Below are 14,098 nucleotides of genomic sequence, written 5' to 3'. Positions count from 1 at the left end.
GTAGATGGGTTCAGTGGTGGTATGCTACCAGTTCGGTCCGGTTTGGGTGATCCGGTAGCTCCGAGGATCATCTGAGAGCAAACCGGTTCGGGTTTGCTCCCATGATCGGCTGTTTTGGCCCACCTGCCTGCCAGGGCTCTAGGCTGCGCTTTATACCTTGTTTTCCAAGCTCAGCTGATTGGCACAGCATGGCAGATTGCTGTGCATCAGCTGTGTAACACCCAGGGATTCCTGGAGAAGCTCATTAGCAAATGCTGTGCTCACGTGCAAAGTGCGTGCTTACCAAACCGGTAGGAAAATATTTTGAAACTCACCACTGGGTTGGTTGCAGTTGAAAGACAGCTTGTGTTGCTCTGTATTTATTCATGTGATACATTAAAACAGGAAGTGCAGGTGAAAAACACAGCAACCCAGCAGTGATTTAGAAGCTAAAGCAGCTCCCCTTTAAATGTTCGGATGAATGCAACTGCATTCCTTAGTCAGTGAGCTATAGGGCAAGTTTCTTCATCTTTAAGTCAATAATGATAACTTGGTGCCTCCTTAGGTCATTGTTTCAGAGATATTCCCTTAGCTAAATAGAGAAATTGATTGACCAAGGGTGGCCAAAAAGCAGTGTGTTCTTGATTCTGAATCTGATTCGGATTCAGTAAAAGCAGGATCAATTTTTTGACTTCCTGCTGGTTTCCCCATGGAGTTTCCTTGTGGGAATCTGCCAGGAAGCAATGGAAATCTCCCTCGTTTGAGCTTTAATTTGTTTGACAGACACAACAATAGACACGCCCATACCCCAAAGCTAACAGCAACAGTGAAACGTGTGAATGATTCAACCACTTTAGGTGTGCATGAGGTGAATGTTCTGAACTACAATAGCCGTTGCTTTCACCCAATTCCAGGAGGAACACAGTGTGAATTTCAGACAATCTTCTCCAGCAAGGAAAGCAAGTGAAAGAGATGAAATCACCTTTTGCTGGAGGGTCCTTTCAAGAGACTCAACCTTCATTTGTTCTTTTCGAAGTCCGGCGTGAAGAGCTGCACTCTCAGCTTTGGCCTTAGTACGGACCTGAGCAATTTCCTCATTGGCTCTGGGACAAAGGGGAGGGGGGGGCACGGAGGAAAAAAGGAGAGAGAGAGAGAGAGAATGAATGGATATAAAAGGAAAAAATTCCATAATTTATTGAATGCAGTGGTACTGTCAACCCTGAACCTGGCTGAGGCCATCTTTGAGGCTTCAGGGTTGCCACAAGGCAAAAGAAGGGAGAGGGAGAGGGGAAATAGATAGCTGGGGCTATGTAGTTGAAACAAAAAGTTTTCCTGTGGGAACCAAGGACATCCCAATAGGTGGCTGGGAAGGAGGAGTGGAATAAGCAAGCAACTGATCAGCACCTTGATTGGACAATGTGACTGATGACTTGGGGAAAGGGGGGATTTTCACTTTTAATTAGGTGAAAACCAACAGGAATCTTCAGTCGGTTTTCACCAGTTGCGCCAATATGATAGATCCAATACATTGTTCTTTGAGGAATCAACCTGCCCCAGAGTTCTGCTTTCAATGGGTATATTACTTGGAACACTGACAGGTACCTTAGTACTCAATTGCTTTGATACTCCTCAAATTTGGTACTCAACATATTTTGACCTGAACGTTTTTGTCCCAGTATTCATTGTTTGTTTGGTACTCAATGCACAAGCTAGAATTTGTGTCGGCTGATTTGTGACTCAGTGCATTATTCCTTATGGGAAAAGTCTGTTTATTACTCGTCATCTTTGGTAGTCATCATGTCTCCTGGAACCGATTAATGATAAATACCAAGATACCATGATACAGGAAATCCTCAACTTACGACCATTTGTTTGGAAACATTTGAAGTTACAACGGTGTTGAAAAAAATGGTCCTCGTAGTTACAATAGTTGCAGTGTCTCCATGGTCAAGTTATCAAAATTTGGGCACTTGGCAACCAGCATGAACTTACAACAACTGCAGTATCCTGAGGTCACATGATCACCATTTATGACCTTCCCAACTGGCTCCCAACAAGCCAAGTCAATGGAGGAAATCCGATTCATTTACTGACTGCAGCAAAAAAATTGGGTGTGACTCACTTAAGGACCACATCACTTAGCAACAGAAGTTCTGATCCCAATTATGGTCTTAAGTTGAGGATTACTTCTATCCCACTCCCAGTTCACATGTAACTTCAAACCACTGGCCTTTTCTTCTTTGGGTCATATGGGAGAGGAAGAGTCACACTGAGGGGAAAGCATGCAAAGCTGAAATTATTAATGAAGGAGAATATTTGTAGCTCAGGGTTGACATGAGGGCTCCTTGGTGCTCTCTGAGCTTGCTTGTTTTCTTGGAGACGTTTCATGACCCAGCTAGGTAACGTCATCAATGCTAGGCCACAGCTCCGTTTTAACAGATAATAGATAATCAGAGTTGGAAGGGACCTTATAGGTTATCTAGTCCAACCCCACCCACCCAAGCGGGAGACCCTACACCATTTCTGACAAGTGGCACTCCAATCTCTTCTTGAAGGTCTCAAGTGATGGCGCTCCCACAACTTTCGAGAGCAAGCTGGTTGATTGTTCTCCCTGTCAGAAAGTTTCTCCATATTTCCAGGTTGAATCTCTCCTTGTTCAGTTTCCATCCATTATTCTGTGCTTTAGAAAATAGCTTGACCGCTTCCTCCTCTCTGTGGCAGCCCCTCAAATATTGGAACATTGCTATCATGTCTCCCCTGGTCCTTCTCTTCTCTAGACTAGCCAAGCCCAGTTCCTGTAACCATTCTTCATATGTTTTATCCTCCAGTCCCCTAATCATCCAGGTTTCTCTTCTCTGCACTTTTTCTAGAGTCTCAACATCTTTTTTTATAGTGTGGTGACCAAAACTTTTCATACGAGGCATTCAATTAGTATGAAAACTCGTATGAAAATGAATGTGACCCCAGGATACTGCAGTTGTTCTAAGTTCATGCTGGCTGCCAAGTGCCCAAATTTTGGTAACTTGACCGTGGAAACACTGCAACTATTGTAAGTATGAGGACTGGCGAGACGCAGGGAAAGTGCCGTTATTGGTCTTACTTGTCTAACTTCTCCTCCGCGTGGATTTTCAAGGCCTGATAGCGCTGCTCTTCTTGCTTGACTCGATTGAGGTAATCTTGAGCACACTTTTTCAAGGCCTCTTCATTCTGGAAGGAAAAGGAAAAGAAAAGCTCGACTTGGCTATGAACCACAATGCTTAGATTCACCCACTGCCAAAGGCCCACAAATCACATTTTTGGAGTTGGGACAGAATTAGTCCTTGCAGGTTCTACTTCAAGACCTTCAACCAATGATTTGGGAAACAGAACATGGGATCTTATACACAGAAGGAAAGGGTATAATTATAACTAGCACTTACATACTTATATACCACTTCACAGTGATTTTTCAGCCCTCAGTTTACCTTCTTGAAACCTTCCAGGACTCCCTTTAGGTTCTCATATCTCCTGAACAGATCGGACAGAGATCTCTCCACTGAATTCAAGTCAGACAGGGCTTGTTCCTTCTCCATCGTCAGCTGCTGAAGGCTCTTCTGGGATGTCATATTGGTTCTCTGCTCATCCTCTGTGAATTCAAAGGGAAAGGGTAATGACAACAGTGCTTCAACAGGCCTTTAGTCAAGAGCAGAGGTCTCCAAACCTGGCAACTTTAAGACTTGGGGACTTCAACTCCCAGAATTCCTCAGCCAGCATAGCTGGCTGGAGAATTCTAGGAGTTGAAGTCCACAAATCTTAAAGTTGCCAAGTTTGGGAACCCCTGGTGAAAAGACAACAAGTAGAGCCGAAGAGAGCAATCTTGTTCATCTTTACGAGGTGCTTTTCTTCTGAAAGGGAGCGTGATGCCACTAGAGTGGGTGGAATCAATATTTTTATCTACATATTTTCCTACTGAGAGCTTTCGGAGTTTTTGAGAGGCAAAAATATCTGTTTAAAGCTAGCCTTCCAAAATGTGGGTATTCTCCAGGTGTATGGATTTCAACTTCCTGTTTGTAGATCTACATGGCCATGGCTGAGAATTCTGGAAGGGAAAATCTATCACATCTGGTGGCTGTGCCGGGAAAGTGAAGGGTTTTACCCACCAAACCACCCTAAAAATACTCCTCCTTTTTTTACAACCCTGTAATCCTTTAATTCAAGGTAGAATCGGGTTGAGTAGATGGAGCTGAGTGTTAGCTGGATGTCCTCCCTGATGCCATGTGGAGTTTGCAGCAGATATTTTTTTCTTTTGTGCCTTAAGAGAGAAATATCTGCCACCACCTAGAATTGAACTCTCAACCTTCCAAGTAGGAGTTGAGCATCTTCACCACTAGGCCGCCACACGCTTTTGCAAGAATTAAGTACTGGTTTTGTCTATTTAACACACACACACACACACACACACACACACACACAATATTCAGCCCCATCCATTCAAAAGAGGTGCAATGGGGATGCTGGAGGTATAGGTTGCTCATCTGCAAGCTAGGAATTTCTTCTACTTTAATTCCACAATCTAAGAGGAACATATAAATAGCACCAGATAAAGATAAGTTTTAACAGAGTTCCTCAAAATATTTTCTCCAAACTACAGGACCTCTTTGGATTCTACGTTTAGTACTTCACCTGTATTACAAGCAACAGACTGAAAGAGCACAGGATATGTTTTCTGTTGCAAACATGAGCAATCCAAGTACATACCACCTGAAAAGCTAGTAATATGCAGTTTGAATCATGCACTCAAAATCATAGACAAGGTTCTTAAATTATACTTAAGAGGAAAAAAAAAACCCTTTATCTTTGATTGGAGCAGATTGCTTTTTTCCACCTGATTACTTGCTATTCGTGGCTCTGTCTCTTATTTATAGTCCACCTACAGAATCTACAGCCAAGGCATCACAAATATAAATAGTTGCAAGCCTCTCTCCATTTTCTGCACATTACGGAAACTAGAAAAGATGATGAACAGGCTGACCTGCTTATTTGTTCTTCCCAGTAATTTGCAGATGAACACCTGGCATTTATCAGTTGCTTACCTATCATCTGTGCAATTGTCTTCTCATATTCAGCCACAATCTTCCTAAAGAGGAAACAGAAGAAAAGATATGAGTAATAGAAATGGCATTAATTTTCTCCTCCTACAAAACCAAATGCATGTGACATTCTATCTTTGCCAGCAAGTTTTTTTTCAGTATATTTCCACTTAAGGAAGCTGCTTCACACCCTGGTACTAAATGACTGGACATGGCGGTTCAGAATACTAGAAGTTTTGACCTACCATATCTGGAGACCCACCAGATTGGAGAAGGAATGTCAAATACCACTTACTGATGCCTTTCTCTTACAAATAGCTTCCGTAATTGAGTGTATATAAAGGTGCTTAAGGGTTATTATACAGCAGTGATGGCGAACCTTTTTGTTGTGGTGTGCCAAAAGCGCAAGCATGCACAATAGTGCACGTACATGCCAGCACCCACAATGCAATGCATCCCGCCCCCCTGTGTATGTATGCGCAACACCCCTGCCCTACCCCTTACCTCCACTGTGCACGTGCGCATCTCCCAGCTGATTTTCTGCTCGTTTGAGGCTGTTTTCAGCCTCCTGGAGGCTTCAAAGGAACCTTCAAAATGGACCCGTTGTTTTAGCACTTCCAGTATTTTTGGAAGGCCTGATTTTCAGGCTTCCCTCGAGCCTCCGGGAGGCCGAAAACGGCCTCAAACGAGCAGAAAAGCAGCTGGGAGGTGCACACTTGTACAGTGCAGGTAAGTTTGGTGGGGCTCGTGTGCCCTCACAAATGGCTCTGCATGCCAACTGTGGCACACGTGCCATAGATTTGCCATCCTGGTTAGAGGGGTACCTGCTTCACTATCAATTGGTTTGGCTTTCAAATCAAAGCAGGCTGGAATATTTGGTGGATTTGATTCACCTATTTGTCTAATTTTGTGCCTCTTCCTTTCAAAAGAATAGGGCGTGCTTCTTCCGTTTCCTCCTTGTAGGAATCTTGTGAGGGAGGCCACACTGACCGTCCAAACTCTCCCAACAAAATTTGGGGGATGAATTTGGTCTTCCTATCGGTTTTCTTGGTGGCCAATCCAAGATCTTCTCCCTCAAACCCTGTCAAAAGTTATGCTTGCATTCGTAGATGGAGGTTAGACTAAGAGCAGCCCAATTAATTTCGGGGCTGAGCAACTTCAAAATCTCTCTCCGTTTTCCTCAAGTGCTCCAGATGTGGTGCTTTTTAGTCCCCGTCATCCTTCAGAATGTCCCATTTTCACTAATCCAATCAACCCTCAGACTGAAGATCTTCAACTGAAGATCTTACTCCTTGCTTCACTGTCTTTATATTTGTCCATGCGGAAAACAGCCTCAGCATCTTGAATTCATAGTAGGTTATCCTGAAGAGGCAGCATTTTTGTAATCAGATTAGAAGCTTAAGTCTTATAAGAACCATGGCAGGATCTGACCAGTTCTGGAAAACCGGTAGTGGAAATTTTGAGTAGTTCGGAAAACTAGCAAATACCATGTCTGATTGGCCCCACCCCCATCTATTCTCTGCCTCCTGAGTCCCAGCTGATTGTCTGGGTCTTCTTTGGTTGCCCTGCACAGGAGAACGGAGCTGGAAAGCAGGTTAGTGGTGTGGTGTGGGAATGGAGATTTTACAGTATCCTTCCCCTGCCACACCCACCATGTCATGCCATATACCAAGTCACTCCCACAAAACCGTAGTAAAAATTTTTGAATCCCACCATTGCATGGTAGCCTTCAAATTACAGGATAAGCTAACTGAGAGCAATGGTAGGAGATGACCAGGCTGGGCTCGAGTGTGGAGTCAAACGCATCATTAGTTTAGAGTCTCTGTGCTCCCATACAATACCAAAGTCCACCCCCAACCCCCAAAGTCCATTATCTGGCTCCAATTCACTTTGATATTAATTCAGATTTTTGTGTATAGAAAGCATGAAATAAACTTGTAATACTTTTGAACTCTGGCTCCTGACTTCTTATACTTGACATCAACGGACTATATTGGGAATTTCTTAACATGGTGAATAGTCTCTATTAACTCAGTTAATAAAGGTGTCTTTTAATCTACATGAGGTTCCCATAGTGATCTGTGGCTGCACACTTGTAAACAATCTGAAACTATGGGGTATTAGCCCCATTGAGTCGTTTTTACCTCATTTCCAAAACTTCCTGTCGACTTCCTTCATATTTTCTCTTCCATTCATTGGCTTCAATTTCCTTAGATATAATCTAAAAAATATGAATACTGTTAGTTAGCGATACAACTGTTAGTTTTGAGAAGGCAGCCCCTCTCATCTCTGAAAGAAACGGGGTGAAGATATAGGGAGGAGAGGTGGAGGAAAGAGGAGATACCATACTGTGATGCAGTGGTATTTCACCTCTGTCACCTGCAAATACACCTGTGGATTCCGCCTGATGTTTAGTTGGACCTTCTTAAGAAATGCATTCTTTGCAAAAAAATTATATATGCTAGGCTACCATTTTAAAAAAATATTTCCAGAATATCTAGATATGATGTACTAAGTTATGGGCAGACACACCTACACAGGGAAGGTTTGCCAGAAGATGAGATGTCTCCTCTGGTTACAAGTGGTAAGACTTTTCTTAATTAAAAGTATCAGCACATTGTAAGTCATCTTAGCTAAAACTAGAAGATAGCTGATAGGCCCGGACTCCATTAGTATCAAACTGCTAATGGTTTTTGATATCTTTGGCTAATTTTGACATCAGTCTCCAGTCCTCAAGGACAGAACTGAATTTTGGCCCCCAGTTCTAAGGAGGACTTCTCCCCGATTGTCAAAATGAAGCAGGAAGTATGAAATAAAGAAACAGACACATAGAAAATCCTAATTCTATATGGCAGAGTAGGGGAGGATGTCAAGAATATTTCTAGAATATTTGTAAGGTATATTATCTCCCTCAATCCCAAAGAATTCTGACAGAGTTCCAAAAATATTTGTCAACTCAAAACAATTCAAAAATTATGGGTGACTTGCTAATCCAAGGAGCTCCTATTCTGAGCCAAATATATTCCCAATTCCAATCCTAGGGCTGCATGCAAGTCTCCTCTCCAGCCTTGGATACGTGTAGGAGAAGGAATGACAGAGACAGAGGTGGGGTCAAGAGAGGAGTCAGCCTGGAGTCATTACATTCTCACAAGTGATCCAAGTCCAGCGCTGATTTATTGCTGACAGTTGACTAGATTCTTGTGTTACAGGCATGAGCAATAAATCAGCTTAACTGGAACTCAATATGTGGTCCCGATTCTTCATACCTGACAGATACCCTCCGAAAGGCCGAGCCATTAAAGTCACCAGAAATAATTTAACAATATTTAACGAGCTGATTGAAACCCACTTCCATTTTTGTCCCAACCTGCAATTAAAGGCCACTTGTGATTCTCTGGCCAGTGAAGCAGAGCAAAGATGCTATGCCTTCATAGATGCACCCAGAATGTGTGGGACAACCTTCAAAACAGCCATGTTAGTCTCTGAAACATACAAGAGTTTCTTTTTCTTTTTAAAAAGGGAGCATTTTGCTTGTCCCAATGCCCGTTGACCAAGTGCCTCTTTAAAACTCTGCACAATCTAGAGACGAGCCCTCCAATTACAAACTGTTACCTCTTCTCTGATCAAAGTCAGAACTGCTGTCTTATCAGATTCGCTGAGGCAAATGGCATCCAGGGGGCTTTCAGCCCCTCCTCTCGTGCTGCCTGGCGCACATCCAGGAGCCTTTTCCATAGAACATAGTTCAGGATCACCCTGTGGAAGGAAAGACCGGGTCAGAGCGGAAATACAACCAGCCCTTTTCGAAGTTCCACCTGGCTTCTCCTACCAGACCACCAGTTAAACCAGGGGTGCCAACAGGGGTGGGATTCAAATTTTTTAACGACCGGTTCTGTGGGCGTGGCTAGGTGGGTGTGGCCACGTGACTGGGAGGGCGTGGCTTCTTTTTTTGCAGCACCTGTCTCTGGGCTCCATTTTTGAGCCTCCTGGGCGAAGCAGTAAGACAGCAAGGGGGATCCCGGCACAGCCCATAATCGGAACAGCTGATTGTCGGGAGGGGGAAAAAAAGAAATACCTTAAGAAGGGACTGGGCGGGGAAGGACGCAGTCGGCGATGTCAGGCATGTGCGCAATATCACGCGTGCACGATAAAGACTGGGTGGGTGGGGAGGGGAGGGGCGGGCGGAGAGGGGCAGGACCAGCCAGGGACATGATTTTCCGGTTCTCCGAACCATGCAGAATCATAACAAGCGGTTCCATAGAACCAGTCTGAACTGGTAGAATCCCACCCTGGGTGTCAAACTGGATTTCTCTGAGGGGTGGATCAGCACTGTTGTTCTCCTCCGTGGACCAGTGGGGAGGGAGCAGAGGGGAGAGGGACAGACGCCTCCTGCAGCACCTTGCCGGCCTAAATGGGGCATGGGGAGGTTGTGGACGGCCCCCCATGCCTCATTTTTGACCTCCATGGCCTCCTGCATCAGTCTCCCAGCCCAAAATGGGGCACACAAGCCCCCCACACGGTCCATTTTTGGTCTCCCCAGCCACCAGCAGCATTCTACCAGCCAAAAATGGGCTGCGTGGAGACCCCATGAGGCCTCCATGCAGCCTGTTTTGGGCTGGCAAGAGTGCTGTTGGAAAGGCCGTGAGGCCTCCGCGATGCCTGTTTTGGCCAGTAGAGGCACTGTGGGCCAGTCCTTTGATATGTTCATGGGCCAGACTTAAGCACCCGATGCAGAGGTGGTATTCAACAGGTTCTGACCAGTTCTGGAGAACCGGTAGTGGAAATTGTGAGTAGTTGGGAGAACCGGCAAATACCACCTCTGACTGGCCCCACCAACACCATCTATTCTCTGCCTCCCGAGTCCCAGCTGATCAGCTGGGTCTCCTTTGGTTGCCCTGCATAGGAGAACGGAGCTGGAAAGCAGGCTAGTGGGGTGGGAATAGGATTTTGCAGTATCCTTTCCCTGCCACGCCCACAGAACCAGTAGTAAAAAATGTTGAATCCCACCACTGACCCCACGGATCAGATCCGGCCCGCAGGCCTTGAGTTTGACACCCCTGAGGTAAATAGACCTACCCAAGAAACTTCTCATCAAAGAGTCTTACTGTCGAAAAGCTATGTGGTCATACGAAAGACTTCCACTAACTGTGTCTATCAGGTAGGAGTCTTATTGATAGTGCAGTCAGTGCTCAAATTCTTGTGCCCTTTTTCCCCCGCCTGAAGTATCCAATGAGCCAGGTGGCCTTTTCTTTCATGTGAGAGACTTGATTTCTACCTGCCTTCTCTTCTGCTAATAGGTAGACCTACTGTCATGTGGGTTTTTTTTTTGACTGTATGTGAACTAACCCTCACAGGTTCTCCCCAAATTAGTGATGCCCAAACCAGGAATCCAAAACAACAACCTCAGCAGTTTTGAATATGGAGTTGGGTTGGTTCAAATTTGCCACTAGGGCAAATCTAGCACTTAGTATTGATCTATTGGGGGGTTTTTTTGCAGATGTAAAAGGATATAAATGTTGTTTGGAATTATCCTTGGATAGACATATATGTAACATTAGTTAATTCCAAATTTAGAATTCTGGATATGAACAAATTCAGAATCTGAACCTTTGTGCGGGATAAACATCAGAAAGTGCAGCCATGACTGGGACCTGAAAGGTTTGTACTCTTTTGTGAAATGAATGGAACATATTGCTTTACAAGACCATATTAATTGCAAAAATAAGATTCTGGCTTTTTCAAATGATCCTCAAATAGCAGGTAAAATAAACAGTGTACACCTAAATGACCATTTATACACAATAGGGAATAATAAAAGGAACCTTGGAGGTCTTCTAGTCTAACCCTCTGCTTGAGCAAGAGACCCTAAATCAATGGTTGCCAACCAATGGGCCAGGGACCATTGGTGTCCATGAGAAAATTTTGGTGGTTTTCAGAGAAATGTCACCCCCAAAGCAATTAATCCAGGCTGTGTGGGAACACAAGGCTGCACCACCCGCAAGGCCCGTGGGAACACAAGGCTTGCGTCACTTGCATTGCAAACAACACGAGGTAGTGAGGGGAGGGGGGAAAGGGGGGGGGAAACTTGCCCCCCACACCTCATCTGGCCACTGGGCTGCTTCTTTCCGCTTCTTTCTTCTGCTTTCGGCTGTATGCAAGGAAAGCAGCAAAAGTTTTTCTTTCTCTCCCCCAAACTCCGCCAGAAATGAGTCTTAGGGACCCTGCAAGGCATCCTTGCTCCAAGAGGCTCCAAAGACTCATTTCTGGCAGAGTTTGGGGGAGAGAAAGAAAGACTTCTGCTGCTTCTGCTGCTTTCCTTGCATGAAGCCAAAAGTCTCTCTCTCTCCCCCCATGAGAACGGAGCTGGAGATGGAATCCTGCGATCCCAAATAAAGAATGATCGATCAGTAGGAAAATGGGGTGAGGAATTTTCCTGCAGACTTTTATTTTTATTTTCCCAGGGTCTCTGGTCCGCGGGATTTAAAATTATGAGTTTGGTGGTCCCTGAGGTCCAAAAGGTTGGCAACCCCTGCCCTAAACCATTCTGGACAAATGGTGGCCCAATCTCTCTTAGCCTCCAGTGGCAGAACAAACCACAACTTGTTCTCATAGATAGGAAATTTGTCCTTAACTCTAGGTTGGATCTCTCTTTGATAAAAATTCCATCTGTTGCTTCTTGTCCTGCCTTTAGGTGCTTTGGAGAATAGTTGACGCCCTCTTCTTTGTGGCAACCCCTTAGATATTGGAACACTGCTCTCATGTCATCCTCGGTCCTACTTTTCACTGGACCTGACATACCCAATTCCTTCAACCGTTCTTCATACAGTATGTTTTAACTTCGAGTCGCCTAATCCATCATTGTTGCTCTTCTATGCATTTTCTCTAGAGTCTCCAATATCTTTTTTTTTTGTATTTTGTATTTTTGTATTTAGTATTTAACTGAAGAACAAACATGCAATCTCTCATTGGATACTCTGGCGGACTGGACTGGAACAAATGACGCAACATTGGGATCAGAGTAATAATGAAGTTGCTATCCTAAAATCAATTTTGTTCCATGCTGCTTTCCATTCAGTTTCTCCAGTGTTAGAAATCAACTAATAAACAACTATTCTTTTTTTATTAGAGCTGCAGTGAAGCTTAGCTGTCAGCAGAGGTCTCTGTAAAGGTAGTATATTTTCTCTATATCTTAGCTCAAATCTTGAGCTTGTTCCCATGTTAGTATTTTGCAAATGAGAAATGAAAGGAAAGCACCTTTGGTTTTTAAACGTTTTAGGAATGTTGGATGTAATATCCCTCTGAACAGAATTCCCACTTTCTGTGTTCTCTCTCTCTCTCTCTCTCTCTCTCTCTCTCTCTCTCACCCTCCCTCCCTCCCTCCCTCTCTCTGTGCAAAATACTGCATTGGTATCATTTTACTATGATACTATAATTTTATTAGACTGAAAACTCTTCAGGTTTCCAGATCTTCATGCAACAGACTTGGCATGCAGCAGATCAAGGTCCACTGGAATCTACATCATTTTCATAAGGACAATATTATACAGCTAATATGGTCATTTTTTACACCATCATCACGACGTAAGAACCACAGTGGCGCAGTGGTTAGAATGCAGTACTGCAGGCTACTTCTGCTGACTTCTGACTGCTGTCTGCCTGCAATTTGGCAGTTCGAATCTCACCAGGCTCAAGGTTGACTCAGCATTTTATCCTTCTGTGGTCAGTAAAATGAGGACACAGATTGTTAGGGGCAAGAAGTTGACTCTGTAAACCGCTTAGAGAGGCACTGTGAAGCGGTATATACGTCTAAGTGCTATTGCTATTGCTCTATTTGATTTAAGCTGAAGGCAATGATTCGACTACAATTATTCTTGTGTTCTATGCAAAGACTGTAAGTCTTAAGATAGGTAAGTTAGTAGTAAGATAGTAGTTAGAAACAGATCATCAGCATGGAATTTAGCAGAAAGAGTGGTCCATGATTTTGGACATGGAGGATAAGAACAATACTTGTGCTTACTGATATATCACTTGAGTTATTCTTCTCTTCGAGTCTGCACAAAGATTCTTTCTCAGAACCTACAACAAAAGAACACGAGGTGATTATACATTATGACAACAAGGTTCTTCCTAGTGAAATAACTGGATTAAGAAAGAGGCATGCAACACACAACTCTATGACAGTACTTGAAAAAGAGGAATGTGAAACTCAAGGAGGATTTTCACCGAACAAAGATCAGGATGCCCCAAGTGACTATCAATATAGTTTCGGGCAGCATCTTCTTAAACCATGAAATGGAGGTTGGCGGATTGTAGACAATGATCCAAATTCTGAGACCTAGGGATATCACCCTACAATAACACCCATGAGGTATACCCAGAAAACCTTCTATCTAGACCAGGGGTGTCACACTCGAGGCCCGGGGACCAAATCAGGCCCACGGGGTGCTTCAGTCTGACCCATGGGGCCACCCTGGAAACAGCAAAGGACTCCATTTTCACTGGCAGAGGGTTGCAGGAAGCTGTCGCAGTCGAAAACAGAGCTCTGGGGCCCATCTTCTCTGACAGAACACTCGGGCTGCCACTGGCGCCCCCGACACGAGTGATGTCGAGCTGGCCACGCCCACCCTGGTCATGCCCACCCCGCACCCCCCCCCCGTGAGGTCAAACCCAACCCCGATGAGGCCCTCAATGAAATCGAGTTTGACACCCCTGATCTAGACAGATCATTATCACAACCGATGGGGCAAAAAAAAAAACAACCCAGCAGGGAACCACTGTTTGATGTCTGTGAGCAACAACCACAAAACTCCATATGACGTGAATCAGGTTTTCTGCAAATTTTTCTGCAGAGGTGGGGGAAAAAAGAGGAAAAGATTGAAAATGAGTCTCCTGATTGCCCCGTGGAGCACGGGAGTGCAATCCCGCCAGACTCTTCCTACAGGGGGAAAAAATCCGCGGTCATGTTGTCCATTCTCCCAGTTGCTCTGTTGATCGAGATGCCCCACCCTGCCAATCTTCGTCCGCAGCAGCTGTTTGCACCCCTCGATGGACAA

At 44.5% G+C, this 14,098-nt stretch overlaps 1 protein-coding gene across 10 annotated transcripts in view; it reads right to left on the bottom strand.

Moving 5' to 3' along the window:
- Positions 1-14,098, bottom strand: part of TACC1 (transforming acidic coiled-coil containing protein 1) — a 91,136-nt gene that overhangs the window by 6,364 nt on the left and 70,674 nt on the right. For all 10 annotated transcript variants that reach the window (XM_087938654.1, XM_087938657.1, XM_026714940.2 and 7 more), the window contains 7 exons: positions 13,063-13,121; positions 8,661-8,801; positions 7,193-7,269; positions 5,052-5,095; positions 3,444-3,604; positions 3,080-3,186; positions 962-1,082 (listed from right to left, as the gene is read on the bottom strand). In XM_087938654.1, the coding sequence (XP_087794780.1) occupies positions 962-1,082; positions 3,080-3,186; positions 3,444-3,604; positions 5,052-5,095; positions 7,193-7,269; positions 8,661-8,801; positions 13,063-13,121 (710 nt within the window). The remainder of the gene's footprint in view (positions 1-961; positions 1,083-3,079; positions 3,187-3,443; positions 3,605-5,051; positions 5,096-7,192; positions 7,270-8,660; positions 8,802-13,062; positions 13,122-14,098) is intronic.

The sequence above is a fragment of the Pseudonaja textilis genome, chromosome 9 (assembly GCF_049901715.1).
Source record: "Pseudonaja textilis isolate UNSWEBS1 chromosome 9, rPseTex1.2, whole genome shotgun sequence".
Classification (NCBI taxonomy): domain Eukaryota; kingdom Metazoa; phylum Chordata; class Lepidosauria; order Squamata; family Elapidae; genus Pseudonaja; species Pseudonaja textilis.
The sequence above is the reverse complement of the archived record's forward strand: the minus strand, read 5'-3'. Positions and strand labels throughout refer to the sequence as shown.